The sequence below is a fragment of the Hemitrygon akajei genome, chromosome 17 (assembly GCF_048418815.1).
Source record: "Hemitrygon akajei chromosome 17, sHemAka1.3, whole genome shotgun sequence".
NCBI lineage: Eukaryota > Metazoa > Chordata > Chondrichthyes > Myliobatiformes > Dasyatidae > Hemitrygon > Hemitrygon akajei.
In genome coordinates, this window is record NC_133140.1 from 66166672 (window position 1) to 66190413 (window position 23742).

The 23742-nt window shown below is 39.4% G+C and overlaps 1 protein-coding gene across 1 annotated transcript in view; it reads left to right on the forward strand.

Annotated features, from left to right (window-relative positions):
- cdh13 (cadherin 13, H-cadherin (heart)) overlaps window positions 1-23742 on the forward strand; it is a 1114993-nt gene that overhangs the window by 745582 nt on the left and 345669 nt on the right. The window contains exon 7 of the mRNA XM_073070318.1: window positions 14099-14277. Coding sequence (XP_072926419.1) covers window positions 14099-14277 — 179 coding nt within the window. The remainder of the gene's footprint in view (window positions 1-14098; window positions 14278-23742) is intronic.

Below are 23742 nucleotides of genomic sequence, written 5' to 3' on the forward strand. Positions count from 1 at the left end.
GTGGCTCATTTTACTAACAGATTCTGGTTCCAATCTGTTGATTAATGCTGAACACTCTCACAAAAAGATAGTTGCCTCTTCAGAGATAAATTGACTTGAAAATATTCACTTGATCGATAAAGAGCAGTGGCAGTGGGGGGGGGGGGGGCAGTGGTGTCATTCTGCACATTCAGGCTATAATATAGATAAATGATGTAGAGCACTGCATTCCAGCATAGAATTTCTTTCACGCATAGATCCAAACTGATATCTAAAGTGAAATGATTTGATTCAAATATTAACAGATGGCCCACTTACCTTACACATATTAATTCTTGCATTATCGCAGTGAAATAAAATTTGACCATGCATTATTGCATTGCTTCAGATTAAATGATTTGTTCTTGCAATACTTCATTTCAAGTGTTTATAATTAATTCTGGAAAACTGCCATCTATTGTTGTCTGCCATGGATCTATCAATGGCAAATTAATAGAAACATCAAGATAAAAAGTATAATAATCGTGCTTGAGGAACTCCATCTGGTTTCTGGTTGAGTCAAACAGATTGAGGTATGTTTCAAGGATGAAATCTTACAGAAATGATGTTACATTAATAGATTATTGGCATTATTCGTCATCAGGTAAATTTGGAAATGCAACTTTACATTGTTATAGCATGCTTAATCTTATGTAAAAACTTTCCTGAATTTCACTGCAGAGAAAAGGAACTCATGGTGGTAATACGCAACACATAGCTTCAGGCTTGCTTTAGTCCTGTTCACTCAGCTGTGCCCTCACTGCAGGCAGCCCATCAACCACTCCAGCTGTCGCACTTACCTTGATACGCCCCTGAATCATAATTGAAAAGTTCTGAAAAGCTTTGATCTTGAAGTCATCTGGAGTTAAATTAGCAATAAGAATGAGAAGTCAAACAGTTGGCAATCTACAGAAGCTTTCATCAGCACCAAAAATTAACTTTTTCTCAACTGGGAAGATCTCAGCAGAGGATTCAGAAGGTCAGATTAAGTTAATAAATAAATATTTGGACCTTAGACCAGCTGTGCATGTTTTATTGGTAGCATACCTTACTTTTATTTAATGGTGGTGATCTGGGCTTTTCCAGTTTATTTCTTTGTTTACTCATTGATTAGTTGAACAACAAAGACCAGATGGATCCAAGTTTGACCCTTGGTCTATGCTTAGTTACGTGACCTCAACCAGACTAGAACTAGCATTTTCTTTTAGGTCGGACAGACAGGAATGACCACCATTCCTGTGACTGCTAAACAGTTAAGCTTGCTGGATGTCAGCCTGCTGAGTGCATACATGAAGACAATCAGAAAGTGAAAATCATAATACTGCAAATACAGGATATCAGAGTAAAACAGAGAATAACCAGTGGGTCAGACAAATCTGTTGAGAGAGAAATCAAATGTGTGAGAAGTAGACAAATTTAGAAAAGGGGCATGATATAAGATGCAGAGAAATGAGAGGGAATGGAAAGAACAAAGTAAGTCTTTGAAAGGGTAAATTCCATGGTAGTGGTGCTGGCAGAGAAAAGGTGGTGAAGGGATGTTAACTACAGCTGACTTGTCTGTGGGAGGTGTAAGCAGAAGATAAATGAAGAGGAACTAATTTAAAAAGTAGTGCTGGAACTGTGAGATCAAATTGCCACCATTTAATTTGCTCTCTCCTTTACTTTATCTACTATTGTATATTTTCCAAACAGATCAGCTGTGATAAGGAAACCTTCATTTATGTGGACAATGATGAATTAGCGGATATATAATACTTAGTTTTCTAGAAGACATTTTATAAAGTCCCACATCAAAGATTATTGGGGAAAGTAAAAGCTCATGTAGGAGAAGGTAATATATTGGCACGGAATAAGGATTAGCTGACAGATAGTGTGCATAAATGTGTCTTTTTTCTGGATTGTACGATGTGACAAGTGGTTTGACAGAGGAATCACCTCTGGAGTCTCAACCTTTTACAATTTATCTAAATGATCTGGATACAAGTTTCTGAAATTTCTAATGACAGGAAAATAAGCTGTGAGAACATGAAAGAAACTGCAAATGGATATGCTGGCCAAGTGAGTGGTAAAAGAGCCTATGATGTGGAAAAATGTGGAATTTCCCATCTTGGTAGGAATTATTAAAAATAAAAAAGTATGAAATCTAAAGGTGGGAGAGTGGAAATCTCTGCTGTTCAGGTGATCTGCAAATTTGATTTACAAGAGGCCATATTGGATCGCATAGAACATAGGACATGACAGCACAAAAACAAGGTCTTTGGCTGACAATGTTGTGCTAAAATAAATACATTGGTACTTAAATGCCTAACTAAGCTAACCCCTTCTGCCTATACAATGTCCATATCCATTGATGTTCTGGACATTTACATGTTTATCTTAGAGCCTCTTAAATGCATCTATTATATTTGCCCCCACATCCACACAAGCAGTGTATTTCAAACACCCACCACTCTATGTTTAAATAAAAATTACCCTGTAAACCTTCTTTGAACGTTCCCTCTCTTAAATGCATGCTCTCTAGTATTCGACATTTTTGACTTTGGCAAAGAGATACCAGGCTGGTTGCTCTATTTATGCTTCTCATCATCTTATAAACTTCCCTTGGTTCTCTCCTCAGCCTTTTGCATGCCCAAATTTGTCCAATTTGTCCTTATAGCACATGGCTTCTAATTCAGGCAGCATCCTGGTGAACCTCTTGTGTACCTCACCACAGGCTCCATATCCTTCATAGAATGGGGAATCAGAATTGAATGCAACACTCAAGTTGCAGGCTAAATAGATAGAGTTTCCTTTAGCCATGACGTAACTTCTGGATGGTTGAACTAATAAAGGCAAGCATACACCTGCTTCACCACCCTGGTGACTTTGTCAGCCATTTTCAGTGAGGTATGGACTTGGACCCCAAGATCCCCATGTATATTAGTACTGTTACAGTGGTGTAGTGGCATCCGCACTGGACATCTACGCAAACGGTCTCGGGTTTGAACCCGCCCAGCTCCTTACACAATTTCCATCCGTGCTGGGTTGAGCATCGAGCTAGCAACTGGGCCTCATAAAAACAGGCAAGAATGTTAAAGAAATGGCAAGGTTGTACACCTGATGCGCCACAAGGTACAGAAAGAATCAGCAGGTGTCTTGCCAGTTGTTCCTTTATATTTGATCTCAAAGAGCAACACCTCAAATTTAGCTGGATTAAACTCCATCTGCCATTTCTTCAACTGATGACCCATAATTTTACTGATCTATATCCTGCTATATTCTTTAACAATCCTCTACCTGTTACAGAACCACACTCCAAACTTAGAAAACAATATTTCAAAAGGAAAGAGGAAGGGGAAAAATAAATCGTGTACATGACTGAATACTAGAAATGAGATGTGTGCCTAATTAGTCTAATTGCATACAACCCGAAGCAAAATTGCAATTATATACAGACACATCATGAATGTACTGCACACACAGTAGGAGTATCTGGAAAATACAGCATTGTAACAAGATTTAATTACCATTATATCTATCATTGTTGAAAGAAATATTATGTTACATAATTATTTCATTTGAGTAATGCAGTGGTGACCACTGTTCGGTCTGGTGAATCATCAGATCATAGGCTGATATTTTTTGCTGCAAATTTGTCTGGCTTTTAATGTGGCTCAGAAGCTCTGAGACAAGCAATAGCAGAGCCTGTCAATATTTAAAGTGCCTATGCATCAGTACAGCCAGCTGGTGAGGTGTCAGAGGATCTGATATTGGAATGGAGAATTCAGAGGTTCTGGGAAGTGATTCTTGTGAAGCAATTCTTTGAACTGTCACAGCATTTAACTCACTCATAGCTGGTGATTAAAACATGACTCAGGGATGCTAAATAGCATTAATGATATTCATCAAGCCACTAATAGCTCTTAGCAGCAATGTAACAGGATATAATCCTGCCTCAGGTTTTGTTTGACATTCCTCATTAAAGTAAATGATGTTGAAGTTTATAATATAATGTGATAACTGGCCTCTTCATCTGAAAGTAACATTGTTGTACTAGGTAATTTTCACTGAATATTCTTCAGTGTGTATGTTTAGAAGTACAAAGTTTCAGCATTAAGATCAATGGCATAAATTTATATTTAGTCTTTCAAAGAAGATCGGTTGGTTAGGGTACAACAGATCTTGGGGTCAAGTTGTAGTACGTAGAGTAAGAATTTCCGTGGCTGAGATAATATATATCAGTGTTGAAATACAAAAAATAGATTCAGATTCATCAGAATCAGGTTTAATATCACCGGCATATGTCGTGAAATTTGTTTTGCGGCAGCAGTACAATGCAATACATAATAATAAAATCTATAAATTACAATAAAAAGTATGTATTAAAAAAAGACAATTAAATAAGCAGTGCCAAAAGAGATGTAAAAAAATACTGAGCTAGTGCTCATAGGTTCGTTATCTAATCCAAAATCTGACGGTGGGGAATCTGCCTATCTGTGGAAGAGCTTATGGATCCAACATTGGTATCATTAGCAGCCTCAGATGCATCGAGCTAGATGAAGCTGAACAAGAAATGGTAGTTTAATATGTTAAGCTGACATTGGTTTATTATGGTCGCATGTCACATAATGCTACCACAAGAAGGCAACATCCATCACCAAAGGTCCCTACCATTTGTGACATGTATTTTTCATGGATGCCAACAGGCAGGAGGTACAGAAGTCCCATATCATCAAGAAGAGCTATTTTAACCATTTTACACAACCCTAATCACTTGCACTTAGACCACTTTGATCACTTTGGACTAAAATGGACATTTTTTAAAATAAATGTAACTTTTTCTTGTGAGTTCTGCTGGTGTGTCTGTGTGCTGATGCATTTAAGTTTTTCTTTGCAGCTGTGCAGACATGTACTTGTGCACATGACAATAAACTCCAGACAGATCATTCCATACAGAAGAATATTTAAGTAGAAAAAAGGAAAACTGAATGCAGTTATCTTTACAGAAAAAGTGCAGTGCACTGAAGGGCCACAGTGATGTAAATTGTGAAATCAAGAACCTGTTTTTTAGTGTTTCAGAGATCCATTCTAAAGTTTGATTACAGGGAGTGGCTTTACTGAAAGATACCTGGACTCCTCAGGTTAAATTAAGAGATTATATAATGTTGTATTCCTTGGAAATTAGGATGTTAATGGGAACTGATGGTATAGGTGAAGAGAAAGCATTCTAATGTTTGGGGGGGGGGGCCAGAATTAAAGACCATTATTAAAAACATCAGAACTAAGTTATTTCACTGGTAAAGTTAAAAGCACGAGACATTCATGGAGGAAGAGGCCTGTTTGACCCAATATTAAATGACATGTTATATGCCTCAGATCAAAGGTAACAGCAGGACAATTCTATAGTTACAAATTATCTACAATGCTTCCTTTGCATTATGTATAACCTTTACACCTCGTTCTTCACACCTCCTTCTTTGCACTCACACTTGAGTCACCCCAAATGAATGTTAATCAGTAATGCCTGGCTTTCAGTCAATAGCTCCAGGAAATTATTTTTCAGGGCTGCATTTAAAATTTAACCTACAATCCATGTTCAGATCTGAAGATTGGTTGCTGAATTTAATATTCGCTATATATCCAAACACCAGATACACCATGATAATACCACTAGAACTATGCAAAATCTTCATCTTTACTGTATTCAACAATTGTTTTCAGCCTGTCTGTCATAGAGAATACCAAAGGTTTAGTTCACAAAGCAAAGAGTAATTTCTTAACAAATTTGCAATAACAGTAAAGAATTGTAGATGGACAATCTATGATTCATAAACTTTACCTTACATCTGTTTCCCCACAAAGGAAACATCCATTCCATATCTATTCAGAATCTTATATATTTCAATAACATGATACTCAGTTTTCTAAACAGTTACAGGTTTATTCTGCTCAACCTTTCCTTGTCTCAGTAAACAGCTTAATGAACCTTCTCTAAGCCACCTCCATTTCAGAGGCCATAAGACAGACATACTTTATTGATCCTCCACAGCTGCATATGGTAACAGATTCCACAAATTCTCTACTCTTTGGCTAAAGAAATTTCTCTGCATCTCTGTTTTGAAAGGGCACCCCTCTAACCTGAGGCTGTGCCCTCTTGTCCTAGACTCTCTCACCATGGGAAACATCCTTTCCACATCTACTCTGTCTAGGCCTTTCAACGTTTGAAAGGTTTCAATGAGATCCCCCTTCATCCTTCTGAATTCCAACGAGTACAGACCATCTAACATTCCTTGTATGATAACCTTTTCATTCCTGGAATTATCCTTACGAACCTCCTCTGGATCCTCTCCAATGCCAGCACATCTTTTTTTTTAAGATGAGGGGCCCAAAACTGTTCACAATACTCAAGTTGAGGCCTCTTTTAAGTATATCTCCTTGAATAAAGAAACAAAAAAACACTTCTACACAGTATTCCAGGGTCCATTTCACCATCACCCTTTAGAGTTGTACAGGACAACTTGCAGTAAAAGACATTTCATTTGCCATATTCTTACAAGTATACAAAGGACATTTGGATTTCTTCATCGAGTAGCTCTATGTAGTTTCTCTATTCAAACAATATATGGCTTTTCTAGACTTCCTTCTGCAATGGATAATTACATGGTACTCCATCTGCTAAATATATATCACTGAACTGATCGTTGTGTATCCTTCTGCAGACTTAATGTCCTTCTTGCAACTTCCTTTTCTACCTTTCTTTATGTCACCAGCAATTTTTCCTTCATTTCATATTGATTACCAAGTTTTGAGGGTCCAGCTTCGATTCTTCCAGTCCCAGTGGATACCAGCCTGAAAATCATCTACCTGTATTCAATTGGTTTACTATGAGATAGCTAGTCCTCTATACATGGTGCCTTATTATTCTTATTTCATCTCTTGAGTAATGCAATGTAGTATCCTTTTACAAGCACTTCATCAAATAGATTTTGGAAATCTGGTCACCCTATATTTACTAGCTTCCCATAATCTATAGTGCTTGATCCTTGTACCAAAGACCAATACACTTTCAGAACTAAATGACTACCACCCGACAGCACTGATACCAATTATCATGAAGTGATTTGAAAGGCCGGTAATGACAAACATCAAAAACTCCATTCCTGCCACACTGGACAGTCACCAATATGCTTACCAACAGAACCATTTGACAACAGATGCCATAGCATCCGTCATGCACCTGGCCCGCACACGCCTAGAGTATAATGACACTTATGTCAGAATGCTGATTCTGGTTTTCAGTTTGGCATTCAACACTATTGTCTGACAGACTATTGCAAAAGCATCGGTCTAAATACACCACTGTGCAACTAGGTGTTGGACTTCCTAACTAACAGAGTACAAATAGTCAGGATGCACAGTCACTCCTCCCTCTCCATCGTCCTCAACATGGCTGCCTCCCAGGGTTGTGTGATAGCCCAACTCTGTACACTCTGCTCACACATGGTCCAAACACCAGAGCAATCACATTGTCAAATTTGCCGAATGCATGACAGTGGTGGGGGTCAGCACCAACAATGATGAGACAGTCTCCAGAGAGGAACTGGAAGAGCTCGACGCCAGGAAGAGAACTTCCTCCTCGACGGCAGCAAGACAAAGGAGATGGTTATTGACTTCAAGAGAACTTGCACCAGTTACAACCCACTGTACATCGGTGGTTCAGCAGTGGAAACTGCAAGCAGCTTCAAACTCCTGGGAGAGGACATCTCACAACCTCTCATTCTGCCCGCACACATTCTATACCAAGTTCATGAATGCCTCTACTTTCTAAGGATGCTGAGGAGAATTGGACTATGCTTATCCATACTGATGACTTTCTACAGATGCGCAGTAGAAAGTATCGTAACTTGTTGCATCACTGCAATAGTACGGAAACTGCACTGTCAGCAGATGGGAAATCAGAACTACTCTTTTCTGCCAGTAACAGAAAAAAACCCAGCAATATCATGAAGGATTCCACCGACGCTCTTGTGGACTGTTTGTCCTATTCCCATCAGAGAAGAGGCTACATAGCATTCATGCCTGGATCAACAGCCACAAAATCAGTTACATTCCTGAAGCAGTAAGGTTGATCAATATCTCTGCCCATTATCCAGCCACTGCTACTTTATCGTTTCCTGTCAGTCAACTTGTGTATAGACTCTCCTGTACCTAGCATCATTTTATGTACTTACGAGGGGTGATTGATAAGTTTGCGGCCTAAGCTAGAAGGAGGTGAGTTATACAGCTCTTGTTACTTGCATATGCAGGTCAACTCTTTGAGTGATTATGCAGAAAGGTTGAAGTTAATAACTCATCAGAGGTGATTGATAAGTTTGTGGCCTAAGGTAGAAGGAGATGAGTTATTAACCAAACTTTCTGCATAATCGCTCAAAGAGTTGACCTGCATGTGCATGTAACGAGAGCTGTATAACTCAACTCCTTCAACCTTGCACCACAAACTTATCAATCACCCAGCTGTGGATACTTTCTGGAGGTCCATGATCCGTATGCTCCACGACCACTGGACTAAGTGTGTAAATGTAAGAGGGGAGACTATGTTGAAAAATAAACGTGCTAGGCTTTCTAAAATTGACTCCTTCTACCTTAGGCCATGAACTTATCAATCACACCTCGTATAATCAATCAATGCATATGAACACTCTTGTGTTTTTATATTTATTTTGTTTGTTTTACTATTGTGTTCTTTATTTTGTTGTGTTTTTAATATGCTGCAGTGGATCCAAAGTAACAATTATTTTGTTCTCCTATGCACTCATACGGGACATGACATTAACAATCTTGAATCTTGTTACATCCTGAAAGAACTCTAATAAATTTTACAAACACAAATTTTCTTTCATAAAGCCATGTTGACTCTACTTTATTACATTATTATTTTCCAAATGTCCTCCTGAATAATAGATTCCACCATGTTTATGATGATAGATGTAAGGCTTTCTAGTTTAAAGTTTGCCTTTTTGCCTGCCTTCTTGAATAACTCTACAACTTCCATACGCCTTCATAAAGGTTAGACAAATAAAATTAGCAAAGGTTGCATCAATGATGGACTTATAGTGTGTGCCCAAGAGGGTTACCTGGATCAACACATTATGGAATCAACTAAGGAACGTGTTATTTTATTTTATGGTTATGTATAATGAGAAAAAAATTAATATATTGAAGGAACCTCTGTTGACAAATGATCACAGCATGAAAAATACAGTGTTCCATTTAAGAGTGAGAAGCACAAGTCTAAAAGTATGTTACATGGTTGGCGCAACATTGTGGGGTGTAGGGCCTGTAATGTACTGTAGATTTCTATGATTCTATGATTCTGCAACTATTGTTTTGAACTTAAGTAACAGCAGTTAAAATATACATTTACAAAATTAGCTAACATAGGAAATAGGTTTTGAAGTGAAATGGTAGATAAGCGCTGGATAAGATGTCGGGGATATCATAGAGTAAATTTATCTATGATCACTGCAGTGTCTTCCTCATGATCCCCTCTAATTTTTAAAAATTGAACAGTATTATTATTACTGCCAGTTATGCTGCTTGTACTTAGGACAGCAATGTAGGTCCTCCATCTTTGGTCTTGTTCAGGGCTTCCTTCATCATGTCAGTAGCTTTTTTTGGTTTTCCTTTCTGTCAGCCATGCAAGTCCCAGTTGGAGTCTCAGGAATACTGTTGCACCCAGATGCAGAAGGATGCTTCCTTGCTGTCTCCAGCACAATTTTGTTTTTAACAGTCAGAGCTGTTAGCCTGGAGCTAAACCCTCAAACCTGCAGGACCAGTGGACCACTTAGTCTGGCCTCTACCCTTTGACCCGTTTGGCATGGGTGACCCTACCAAGGACCACAGCATAAAACCCTAACTCCAACCAACATAGCTCTCCAGGTCATTGAGCCACACAAGTCTCCAAACCAAGGTTGTGGTCCTATTGGAAGTTTTTTTTAATATGTTCTTGTAATATTAATGGGGCCATATATAGTGACTTATTTCCCATGTATTTTTTTCTCTTATTTCAGTCCAAATTGACTCTAGATCTAGGTTGTCTGAGCTAAGGTCATTTCTCACTTTTGCACGTTGTGTCATTTTCTGGTTAACACATCTGCCTGGCTTCTGCTTTCGTTCTGCCTAATCTTCTAAAATGTCGAGCCACCTCTACTAGTGGTAGGACAGCATCCATAGAGGAAGAAACAGAATTAATACTTAAAATTACACTTCTTTCTGGTCCATTAACTGAACTTCCTCAGATTTCCAAGCCTCCATAAAAATAAGGTAATGAATATTTCCATATTGCCTAATTGCTGGTCATCTAAGGAATATGTTAATTTATTTTATGATTATGTATAGTAAAAGGTATAATCTTTCTTTGACCCAAGGTTTCGTTGTGATATGTGAGGAAATTCTCCATGCAGATCATATCCCTACTCCTCATTGCAATCATATCAGGATTTAACATCCTTGAAATAAAATCCCTTGACAATGGCCTGAGGTCCTCAGCATCCACTCGGTCAAAATAAAGTTCTTCAAACTAAAGCAAATATTTGTTTGTCCTGGGATTGGAAGCAGTTGAGCAGGTTGTGAAAGATGATTGGAATACAAACTTCCCATTAAACAGACCTGGACATGACTTCTTTGCTTACACTGTAATGAAAATAGCAGAAACAATTCCTACTGGGTCTTATTAATTCTCAGTCCATTCTGATAATGAGATGTTCACCCAGTTCCCCAAGAATGCATATTTATTGAAAACTTATGGTTTCAAATTTAAATCGTGAGAATATGAAGAATGAGGGTAAATGCTAGGCACTTTGTGGAAGGGACAATGGGAGGAAATTTAACCTTTCAGAATCGGAAATTGTTGTTATGTGACCCCAGCAGTACATTGTAATACATAATAATAAAACTGTAAATTACAATTATAATTAAATAGGTAGTGCAAAAAGAGAAAAAAAAGTAAATAGTGAAGTAGTGTTTATGGGTTCAATGTCTATTCAGAAATTTGATGGCAGAGGGGAAGGAGCTGTTCCTGAATCATTGGGTGCGTTCTTTTATGCTCCTGTACCTCCTCTCTGATAGTAGCAATGAGAAGAGGGCATGTCCCTGGTGATGGGGTGTCTTTAATAACCATATAACAATTACAGCATGGAAACAGGCCATCTTGGCCCTCCTAGTCCGTGCCAATGCTTACACTCACCTAGTCCCACTGGCCCGCACTCAGCCCATAACTCTCCATTCCTTTCCTGTCCATATACCTATCCAATTTTACTTTAAATGACAATACCGAACCTGTTTGATGCCGCCTTTTAGAGGCATCAGTCCTTGAAGATCAAAGATTCAAAGGTCAAGTTTAATGTCAGAGAAATGTATACAATATACATCCTGAAATGCTTTTACTTCACAAGTATCCACAAAAACAGAGAAGTCCCCCAAAGACTGAATGACAGTTGAATGTGAGAACCCCAAAGTCCCCCCAGCTCCCCACTCCTGCGCGTAAGCAGCAGCGGGCAACGATCCCCCCTTCCTCACCAGCAAAAAAAGAGCATTGATACCATCACCAAGCCCCAGCGTGTACTAAGCAATAGCAATGACACAGACCAAAGTTACCCCAAATGCTTTGCATTTCATCTGAAATTCGACAATCCTCAGGTTCTCTCTCTCTCTGGCAAGGGAGAACGAGAAGTCCCCCATTTTCACAGCGAACAGGAGACATAACCACAACCGGCTAGTTTACGATGTTAATCGTCTGCTTTGTGGCTTTTCTCAAGCTCTGTGCCTGAAGATCGCAAAGACCTCGGGTCTTCGGGCCCACAGCGAAAGATTTTTCAGCCTCCCTGACAACACACGAGTCTCCTGCTGTGACACCGACCCTCAATCCGCCCGTCTCCAGAGTCCCACGATCTTAGGCTTCTGAACACGATTGAGATTCTCAGGCCAAACCCTTGGCATGTTGAATAGCGGCCAGTCGTGGAACTCCGACAACGAGTCCCATTCCCACAAAGAGCCGAAGCCTGCGTGTAACTCCAGATCAGGGTCTTCAAAAGAATCCTGGAAGGGAAAAATAAAGATATTAAAGGTAGAAATAGAGCTGTTTCCAAAGATGCAAGCAAAGGAGTTGCCTTTAGGCACCATCATCCCTCCTAAGCTCCATTATGGCTAGTGTCCTTAATGGAGCTGACTGAGTTTACAACTCTCTGCAGCTTACTTTGATCCTGTGCCGTGCCCCTTCCCCATGTCAGATAGTGATGCAGCCAGTCAGAATGCTCTCCATGATCATATGTAGAAATTTGTCAGTGTGTTTGGTGACATACCAAATCTCCTCAAACTCCTAATGAGATCTAGCCACTGTCATGCCTTCTTTGTAACTGCATCAATATGTTGGGCCCAGGATAGATCCTCAGATGTTGAAATTGCATCCCCTTTCCACTTCTGATCCCTCGATGAGGTCTGGCATGTGTTCCCCCATCTTACTCTGTCTGAAGTCCACAATCAATTCTTGCAAAAGTAATATTAATTTAATTAGCTTAACATATCTTGTGATAGCTATACGATGTGTTTTTTTGTTTTTGCAATGCTATCCAACTTTGATGTGTTACACTTCTAAATTACCTACTGGATGATAAATTGAACTTCTGCACCTTTTAATTTGCCCCATTCTTCCCTGGTGATAATATGCTTTAGTGTGGTGCCTTAGCCAAAGGCCATTCTTTCAAAGTTAGACTGTACGTATGTCAGCAACCTACTCGTTCATGACATCTGAGATTAGTTCAAATCTACTTGCCCCCCCAAAAAATGCATCTGTACACCCCCTCACTGAAATTGAAACACGGAAATGCGCAGACTGGTTGTTTCTGAGAATTATGATAGTTCTATTCTGGGAAAAGAAATAGGATAAACTTGCCAAAAGTGCACTGCACACTGCACTGCATATGTTATCTTCACTATAGAAAAAACATATTTACAGTTCTCTGAATGGTTGTAGTATGGTATACTGTATGTTTGTTTTGTTAGTGAGTTCCAATCCCATGGATGCCAGTGAATGAAAAGCATCTTTCTGCTTCAACATGAGAGTGAACCAATCTTGCAGCCCAAGGAATAATCTGTAAATATGATGATGTAGCCTTCTGCCCTCAGCATTTGTAGAGACACTTGGAGACTATTTTCTCAACAAGCCCCAAGAATTGCCTTTGAAATCCTTTTTTTTTCCTTTTCTAAATCTTATTGATGTTTCCTTCACAAAATTGATATAAGTATCAGAATCAGGTTTATTATTCCTGATGTATGTCATGAAATTTGTTGTTTTGTGGCAGTAAGGCAAAAAAAAATTACTCTAAGTTTTAATATAAAGAAGAAAAGTGAGGTAGTGTTCATTCAGAAATCTGATGGTGGAGGGAAAGAAGCTGTTCCTAAAACGTGATGACTTGTTGTAGTTCCTGTGGATTGAAACATCCAGACTAGAATGGGTGGAAGATGCTGGTCATAGATCCCACACACTGACTGGGCCATCTTGATTGTGTGAGTCTAAAGCTAGTGAGTAATGGGTTTGGCTGTGTATTTAGTACTTCAATAATATTTGAGTAGTTTTGTATCTATATTGGTTGATTCTTGTTTGTTTAAATAATTCATTAGGGGTTATATGTATAAATGCATGAATTGCATATGTCATCACGCTAACCTATAGTAAGTGTGCATGCCTCACTTAAAGTAAACTTGGTCTGCACTTTTGGACTCCTGAGTTTTCCTTTGAGTTAGCTTAATGTTTTGAAGTTACCAAAACATAACAGGTTCCTAAGTGGTTCCCACATTCTCAAGAACTTCATGTAATGTTTAGGAAGAATTATAGTGAGGAAAAAATCGTATTTGCTTCAAATCATTCCTTGCTGATGTGAACATCCAGATTTCAAAAGCAACAATGAACTTACCACTGTCTACGTTGCAGCAGTGAGAATGGCTGAGCAGATATTTATCAGGAGCATATCTAGAAATATTTATCTTAACTGTTGCAATGAGATATACTATCAGTTAGCAATTAACCCCATGGCTCTTTTTCTAGGAACTACTGTGATGCGAATGACAGCTCATGATGCAGATGACCCCAGTACAAACAATGCAGTTCTGCGCTACAGTATCATAAAACAAACACCAGAGACACCATCTCCAAACATGTTCTACATCGATCCCGAGAAAGGAGATATTGTCACAGTTGTGCCTCCATCAATGTTAGACCGAGAGGTGAGTGCCTGCTCTGTCTTTGATTTATGTGTTTATTTGCCTAGTGTTCACATCTGTGATATGTGGTACCATGTGGCTCAAAGGTCAGCACTTCTTTGACCATCCTTAAGTATCTTTGTGTGATATACAAGTCTAATTTCCTGGGAAAGCTGCTTACATTAATTGGACTTTTTTCCGAAATACAGTGTTATAAAATGAAGAATTGAGTAATGTTCAAAAAAAGTTAATTGCAACATTAATTCAGTATTATAATTACATGAGAGAAGTCCCCATTTGTTTTGGCCTGCAACTGTGATTATTTTGTTTAATCCTATCACTACTCATCATTTGTCAGGAGGATGCCAAGATACTGACATTGGCATTCTACTGTCTCCAAAGTACACAATTTGAATAGAATGTATCTTACTGTCTAGCACTTTTTTCCCCTTTGGGCTGTAAGAAGAAATCTTTGCAACATTCCTGTTAAGTTTAAGTTTGCTAAATTCCACTACAGTACTACTTACGGTTGTGGATTCCATAGCTCGAAGCCTTTACTTTCAGTTCCATTCTCTTATCTAGACATTGCCTCAGGCTAATCCAGAGAAAAACAACAACCACGGTTTATATCCTTCACTAAGTGGGTGAGTTTATCCTCTCCACCACAGAAGTACCAGAATAGCAGTGAGAAATTTTGATTTAGTCGACAGTTGTTCTTTGAAGTAAATGGAGCCAAATATGCTGATAAAGAACAATTAGATGGCTAACACAGATTTGGTGATCAAATTAGATGGCAAGTGTACACAACTGGTGATCAAATGAGATTTTCATGCTTCAAGTACTTTCAGCTCTGTTTATCATTCAACTTCATTGCCTCTTGGTCCCTTGTATCTCAGATACGAAAGTTTCACAGTCTCTGATCAAACCTCTTCATATCGTATCTTCTAACAACCTCTATCTTCAACAACTTTCTGTATCTACCTCTGCAACTTTCTATCAGTACCTAGTTTTCCTTTGTGCCTATTTAGCTATTAAGACTCTATGGAGTAGTCCTAATTACCTTTTTTAATGATCCTCCTTAATTTTCAGCTGTTTAACACCTGTCACCTTTTTATAGTCATTCTTGGATTGCAATACCACATCTCTGTGAATAGCTTGCATTGTTTTTGTGTGTTAGGTGTGCAAGCTGCTCTTACTATTTAAAACCCCACTTGTCACTTCCTTTTTTAAGAAGCAACTTCTATTAAAACAGATGAATTGTACTTAATGTTCTTTCTGTTGGTTGTAATAGCACATAAATTAGCACAGCCCCAATAGATAGATTGGTTTTAGCTCCTTTGTTAGCAGAGGAGTTATGCCAAAATCCTTTCTATGTTAATGTTTTATATGGCTCTTAAAGGCTGACTTAAGATGATACTCAGCATTATCCCGGTCATATTGTATGCAAAAGCAATTTATGCTTCAGCATTCAAGAGGTAACAAATAAGATTTATTGGAAGAGTTTTGCAGCAAGGTAAGTCATGTGTCACACTTTCAATATAGCAATTACGTAATTAGGCCATACTAAACGTTGCAGTAATCTATACAGTTGTCAAGGTACAACCTATAAATTTTAACTGAAAATATTTGACTTCAATGTACTGAATAACTTCACTCACTGAACTGACTCCAAAACTTTTAAGGATTCTACGACGTTTGTTCTCAATATTATTTAATATTTATACTTTCCTCTGTTTGCAGTTTGTCTTCTTTTGCACATCGGTTGTTTGTCCAGCTATGCGTGTAGAGTTTGTTGATTCTATTGTGTTTCTTTGTTTCTGCTCTGAATACCTGCTAGAAAATGAATCTCAGGGTAGTATATGATGATATATACAGGCTTGGATAATAACGTTATATTGAACTTTGAACAATGAAAATACTTATAAGGCAGTTCAAAGTTGTCAAATGTGACTGATAGCAGGAACCCATAACATGCATTATTTTGAATTGCTGCGATCTGCCATCACTGGGCATTGATTTTCCCACCTTATATTTGCTCATCTTAATGTAGGATGCAATAGTTACCATTCTAACACTATGTCCTTGTATGATGTTAAAGAAAAATATTAAACGTATATAATGAATTAAGGATGAGAAGGGCTTTTGTGTAGAAGGGAACTTCTAGTTCACGTAGCTCCAAACTGTGACTCAAGTCATTGTGCGCTGTATATGATATCCCAGTATGTTTTTTCTCTTTCAAACATTTATATAGTTCCCTTTGAAACCTATAATTGAATTTTTTCCATCCCATCAGGGTATGCAAATCCACATTTATAAAAAGTATCACCTCATTTTGCTTCTGGTATTTTGCCACTCAACAGTTTTTTTTCAGAATCAGTATCAGGTTTGTTTTCAATGACTTTTATGTTGTGGAATTTGTTGTTTCGTGGCAGCAGTACATTGCAAAGGCATGAAATTACTATAAATTACTATAAATTACTAAATAATTAAAAAGTGCAAAAGTGAATAATGAGGCAGTGTTCATGAGTCCATGGATCATTCAGAATTGGGGGAGAAGGAGATTGAAAGGGATATTACTCAATGAGCTGAATGGCCTATGTCCTTTGATCTTAAGGAAATCACAGGTCCATGAGCCAATCCTCATCAGAGGATCAGAGTTAGAGAGGGTCAGCAACTTTAAATTCATCAGAGTTATCATTTTGGAGGACCTATCCTGGGCCCAGCACATAAGTGCAATTATGGAGAAAACACAGCAGTGCCTCTATTTCATTAGGAGCTTGCAAAGATCTGAGATTCGGCGTGAAATTGAAAACTTTGACAAACATCTATTGATGTAGAGCGGTGAATATATTGACTGACTGCAACGCAGCCTGGTATGGAATCACCAATGCCCCTGAAAAGAAAATCCTATAAAATGTAGTGGATACAGCCCAATCCATTACAGGTAAAACCCTCCCAACCGCTGGGCACACCTACATGAATCTTTGCCACAGGAAAGCAGCCTCGATTGTCAGTGACCCCCACCATCCAGGTCATGCCCTCTTCTCACTGCTGCCATCAGGAAGAAAGTACAGGAGCATCAGGGCCCACACCACCAGGATCATGAACAGTTACTACCCCCTCAACTATTGTGCTCTTGAACCAAAGGGGATAACTTCACTCAACTCACTTGCCCCATCAAATGTTTCCACAACCTATGGACTCACTCTCAAGGACTCTTCATCTAATGTTTTCAATATTTATTGCTTACTTATTTATTATTATTATTTCTTTCTTTTTGTGTTTATTGAGTTGACTTTATTACTTACATCCTTCACAGACATGAGGAGTAAAAATGTTTACATTACATCTCCATCTAAATGTGTGCAATGTGCATAGAAGTACAATTGTATCAGTCTGAATTAAACGGTCAGATAGCATGGTGGAAGAAGCTGTCCCGGTCCTGGCTTTTATGCTGTGGTATCGTTTCTCAGATGGCAGCAGCTGGAACGGTTTGTGGTTGGGGTGACTCGGGTCCCCAGTGATCCTTCGGGCTCTTTTTATGCACCTGCCTCTGTAAATGTCCCAAATAGTGGGAAGAAAACCAAGGACGAGAGGAAACTCAATCTAAATCATTCAGTGCGAGTATTCAGACTCCTGTACCTCATCCGTGATGGTAGTAAAGGAAGAGAGCATGTCCTAGATAGTGCAGCACTTTTCAATCCTGTCCTTTGGAGCCTCCGTACCTTGGTGTAAAGCAAACAGCCAGAAAGCATTCCACCATGCATTTATTGCGATTTGTAAGATGTTTTACCAAATCTCCTTGAGCTCCTAACAAAGTGGAGCCGCTGGTCTACCTTCTTCATAATCACATCAATGTGTAAGGCCCAGGACACATCCTCTAAAATATTGATGCCCAGAAACTTGAGCTATTTACTTTTTCCATCACTGACACACTGAGAACTGTTGTGTGTTTTTCCAATATTTAAAACACACTTGCATAGGTAAGAGTTTAGAGAGATGTGGGCCAAAGGTGGGCAAATAGGATTGGTTCAGATCACAAGACCATAAATTATAGTAGCAGGATTGAGCTATTCAGCCCATTGAATCTGCTCTGCTATTTCATCATAGCTGATTTATTATCTCTCAACCAGATTTCCCTGCCTTTGATACCCTGACTAATTTGATAACCTGATAATTCAGCTTTAAAGATACTCAATGACTTGGCACCCAAAGCCATCTTTGTCAATGAATTCCACAGATTCACTATCCTCTGGCTAAAGAAATTTCTCCCCATCTGTGTTCTAAATGGACATCCCTCTAAGTCTGAGACTGTACCGTCTGCTCCTAGACTTCCCCAGTATAGGAAACATCCTTTCCACATCCACTCTATTAATATCTTTCAATATTCAAAAGGTAATCAATGATATCCCCCTCATTTTCTCTAAACTCCAGTGAATATTGTTATGTACCCCGTAACTGGGTGTCTGACCTGCAGAGAAAGAAGAATCCGTTGGAGTCTGGTGGTACTATATTCAAAAGTGTTTATTAATAAAATAAGCAAATCAATATCAATAATGCAAATATATAGATAATACATGTTAGCAATAATAAACCTAAACGTGTAGGAATAATAATAAGCAATAATAAACAAGCTCTATCGATGTCTAGGGGATAATGAATTGTCATAGAAAAGTATAAAGTTCAGTTCAGTTCATACGTGCTGAGGTAGATATGGTTGTTGTGTTGTAATCGTTGGAGAGAGAGCGAGCGAGCGAGATGTAACAGCTACAGTCAGGCAAACCTTCCTTTACATTCTTGATCTGTCGTTTCGTTGTGGCCATTCAGGTATGACCCCTCTGTCCTTCAGCTAGACCGTTCTTCTATGGTGGACTTGTCACTCTGGCATGAGTGGACACAAACACAAGTCCCCACCGGCCCTGCTATAACACTGTGAGTTTAACTGACCGATCTCTTTGTTTGGTCTCCGATGCCCCACACCTTCCCGTGGGTTCCAACACTCAATCAGTGCTCAATGGTGTGTCTCCTGGTGTCTGAAGGGTATCTCTCCAGACCTCACTTTTATCCCTACTCACGGGGTCTCAGTTGTCAATCACTTTTGAATGGCTGTGTCCATCAAACCAGTCCACTCCGGCTGTCCACTGAGGAATGTTAATGAACAGGATGGTATAAGACAAATAACCCTCTCAGAAGTCATAATATGGTGAATCAACAAGCCTCTCCCCCCTCTCTTATCAGTAGCAGATGTTCTTGCATGTTTTCTTTTCCGTCTCTCTCTCTCATGAGCAGCATAGCAACAGTAATGGTTTGTGATTCTCCCGGGGGGGAACATGGGCAACTCTGCACCCTTCTGCCCATCAGAGCTGTTCATCCTTCATAACACCCCCATCCTTCTGGGAATTTTCACCAAGGTGAAAATTAACTAATACAGCATCTTATAGAATTACAGAATCTAACAAAATACAGAAGTGGTCTTAACTACAAAAATAATACAGATATACTTTCAAATTAACATCTAGATAAACAGTCAGCAATTACATTGTCACTCCCTTTAATATGTTGTATTTTAATATCAAATTCCTGTAGCATCAGACTCCAACTTAGTAACCTCCTATTTTTATTTTTCATATTAGCCAAAAATACCAAAGGGTTGTGATCAGTATAAACAAGTAAGGGTCTCTGTGCTGAACAAATGTAGACTTCGAAATGCTGTATCGCCAAGATAAGTGCCAACAATTCTTTTTCCACAGTAGAGTAATTTCTCTGATGCACATTGAACTTTCGAGAGAAATACGCTATTGGGTGTTCCACTCCATCCCCTGCTTTCTGCAATAGGACTGCCCCTGCAGCCTCATCACTTGCATCAGTCGCCAGGGAGAAAGGTTTAAAAAGGTCAGGTGCTTTTAACACAGGATGATGGCACAGTATGGTTTTCAACTTCTCAAAAGCTTCCTGACAAGAATTGCTCCACACAAACTTTTCATCCTTCTGTAGGAGTTTTGTAAGCGGGAGGGCGATATCCGCAAAGTTCTTACAAAATTTTCGATAGTACCCCAACATGCCCAAAAACCTTCTCAATGCTCTTTTATTTGTTGGTACAGGAACCTCAGAAATAGCCTGTACTTTAGCCTGCACAGGAGCCAACTGCCCCGGTCCTACCACATACCCCAAATACGTGATCGTGGCATGACCAAATTCACTCTTTGCGAGGTTCACTGTAAGATGTGCTGCAGACATTCTTTTAAATAGGTTTTCTATGGCCTCAATGTGCTCATCCCAGATGTCACTCCAAACTACTACATCGTCAATATAAGCCTTTGTGTTTGTTAACCCTTTAATTACTGCGTCAATCATCCTCTGAAATGTCCCTGGTGCATTTTTCATTCCGAACGGCAAGACATTGTATTCATAAAACCCGGATGGGGTGACAAAGGCTGAAATTTCTCGAGCCCTGTCTGTTAAAGGAACACACCAGTATCCCTTTAACAAGTCAATCTTAGTGATGTATCTTGTACCCTCCAGCTTTGGTATGACCATGCATGGAGAAGCCCATGCAGAAGCAGATTCATGAATAATACCAGCAGCTAGCATATGCTCAATTTTTTTTCCACTAGCTTGCTCTTTTCCAAATTCATCCGATAAGGGGATTGTTTAATGGGCTGGGTTGAGGTAACAACAACATCATGCTCTGCTCCTTTACACCTCCTTGGAACATCCGGATATAAATCTGCATGCCATTTAATGAGCTGTGTTAGCTGCTCTCTTTGTTCAGGCTCTAAATGACCGACTTTATCAGCAAGGTTGGCTAAAATAACAGAGTTCTCTAGTCTGGTGGGTACTATACTTAACTTTTCAAAATGCTCAGGTTCCTCCTTAACAATCCTTTCTGCCTCATCGGTTTTCGTGACCACACCGACCACCGCGGGGGTCACGTCATGATAACCTTTCAGCATGTTTACATGAACCAACTGTCTCGGCTTTCGTCTATCAGGTGTTTCGATCACATAATTCAGCGAGTCTATTTTCTTAATCACTTTATATGGTTCTTGAAACCTGGCCTGTAAGGTGTTGTAACTACAGGGAATAGGACCAAAACCTTATCGCCCACATGAAATTCTTGCTCTCAGGCTCGTTTATCATACCATTGTTTCATTTTAGTCTGGGAGTCTTTAAGATTTTGCTTTGCCAGGTCGCATACCTTTTGGAGTCTCCCAGAATTTCAAAACGTAGTCAATCACATTGACTTGAACGTTTGGACTAGACCATTTCTCTTTAAGTAAGGTTAAAGGTCCTCTGGGCCTGTGACCAAGAACATGCTGACATGGACTGAACACCAGAGATTCCTGAACCGTGTCTGTCACTGCAAATAACAGAAGTGGTAATGCATCATCCCAGTCTCGAGTGTTTTCCTGACAGTAAGTTTTGATCATGGTCTTTAAAGTCACGTGGAATCTTTCCAATGCTCTTTGTTATCCCGGGCGAGCCCCCAATTTGTTATGTACCCCGTAACTGGGTGTCTGACCTGCAGAGAAAGAAGAATCCGTTGGAGTCTGGTGGTACTATATTTAAAAGTGTTTATTAATAAAATAAGCAAATCAATGCAATAATAAACCTAAATGTGTAGGAATAATAATAAGCAATAATAAACAAGCTCTATCGATGTCTAGGGGATAATGAATTGTCATAGAAAAGTATAAAGTTCAGTTCAGTTCATACGTGCTGAGGTAGATATGCTCATTGTGTTGTAATTGTTGGAGAGAGAGAGAGAGCAAGCGAGATGTAACAGCTACAGTCAGGCAAACCTTCCTTTACGTTCTTGATCTGTCGTTTCGTTGTGGCCATTCAGGTATGACCCCTCTGTCCTTCAGCTAGGCCGTTCTTCTATGGTGGACTCGTCACTCTGGCATGAGTGGACACACACACAAGTCCCCACCGGCCCTGCTATAACACTGTGAGTTTAACTGACCGATCTCTTTGTTCGGTCTCCGATGCCTCACACCTTCCCGTGGGTTCCAACACTCAATCAGTGCTCAATCATGTGTCTCCTGGTGTGTCTGAAGGGTGTCTCTCCAGACCTCACTTTTATCCCTACTCACGGGGTCTCAGTTGTCAATCACTTTTGAATGGCTGTGTCCATCAAACCAGCCCACTCCAGCTGTCCACTGAGGAATGTTAATGAACAGGATGGTATAAGACAAATAACCCTCTCAGAAGTCATAATATGGTGAATCAACAAGCCTCTCTCCCCTCTCTTATCAGTAGCAGATGTTCTTGCATGTTTTCTTTTCCATCTCTCTCTCTCATGAGCAGCATAGCAACAGTAATGGTTTGTGATTCTCCTGGGGGGGAACATGAGCAATTCTGCACCCTTCTGTCCATCAGAGCTGTTCATCCTTCATAACAATATACACTCAGAACCATCATATGCTTCACATACATTAATCTTTTCATTCGCAGAATCAATCTCGTAAACCTCCTCTAGACCTTCTCCAATGAAAGCACATGTTTTCTTAGATAATAAGCCCAAAACTCATAATACTCCAAGTGCCATCGGACCAATACCTTATAAAGTCTCAGCAATACATCCTTTCTCTTACTTTCTAGTCCTCTTGAAAAGAATGCTGGCATTGCATTTGCCTTCTTTAATACTAACTCAAACTGCAAGTTCACCTTTAGGGAATCCTGCATGAGGACTGCCAAGTCTGATTTTTGAATTTATACTCTCTTTAGAAAGTACTGTAGTCTATGCCTTCATTCCTTCTACAAAGGTGCATGACCATACACTTCCCTGCACTATATTCCATCTGCTACTTCTTTGCCCATTCTTCCAATCTGTCTAAGACCTTCTGTAACTCCCTGCTTCCTCAACACTATCTGCCTCTCCATCTTTCTTCATATTGTCCGCAAACTTGGCCACAAAACCGTCAATTCCGCCATCCAAATTAATCTTTTAATACTACAGACTTTTATCTTGTTAAGGAGCCACATGTTTGGCACCTTGTCAAAGGCCTTCAGAAAATCCAACTAAACAGCATCCACAGACTCTCTTCTGTTTATCTTGCCTGTTATTTTCTCAATGTATTCCAACAGATTTGTCATGGCTGGATTTCCTCTTGAAGAAACTATGCTGACTTCGGTCTATTTTATCATGAGCCTCCAAGTACCCTGAAATGTCATCCTTAATAATAATCTCCAGCATCTTCCCAACCACTGAAGTCAGGCTAACTGGCCTATAATTTCCTTTCTTCTGCCTTCCTCCCTTCTTAAAGAATGAGATCTCATGATTCTTGAAAAATCATTACTAATGCTGCCACAAACTCTTCAGCCACCTCTTTCAGGATGCTGAGGTGTAGTCCATCTGATGCAGATGACTTATATTCCTTCAGACCTTAGAGCTTCCTTAGAGTAGCAACCACATTTACTTCTGTCCTCTCACTCTCTTGAATTTCCGGCATTCGGCTGGTGTCTTCCATAAGGCTGATGCAAAAT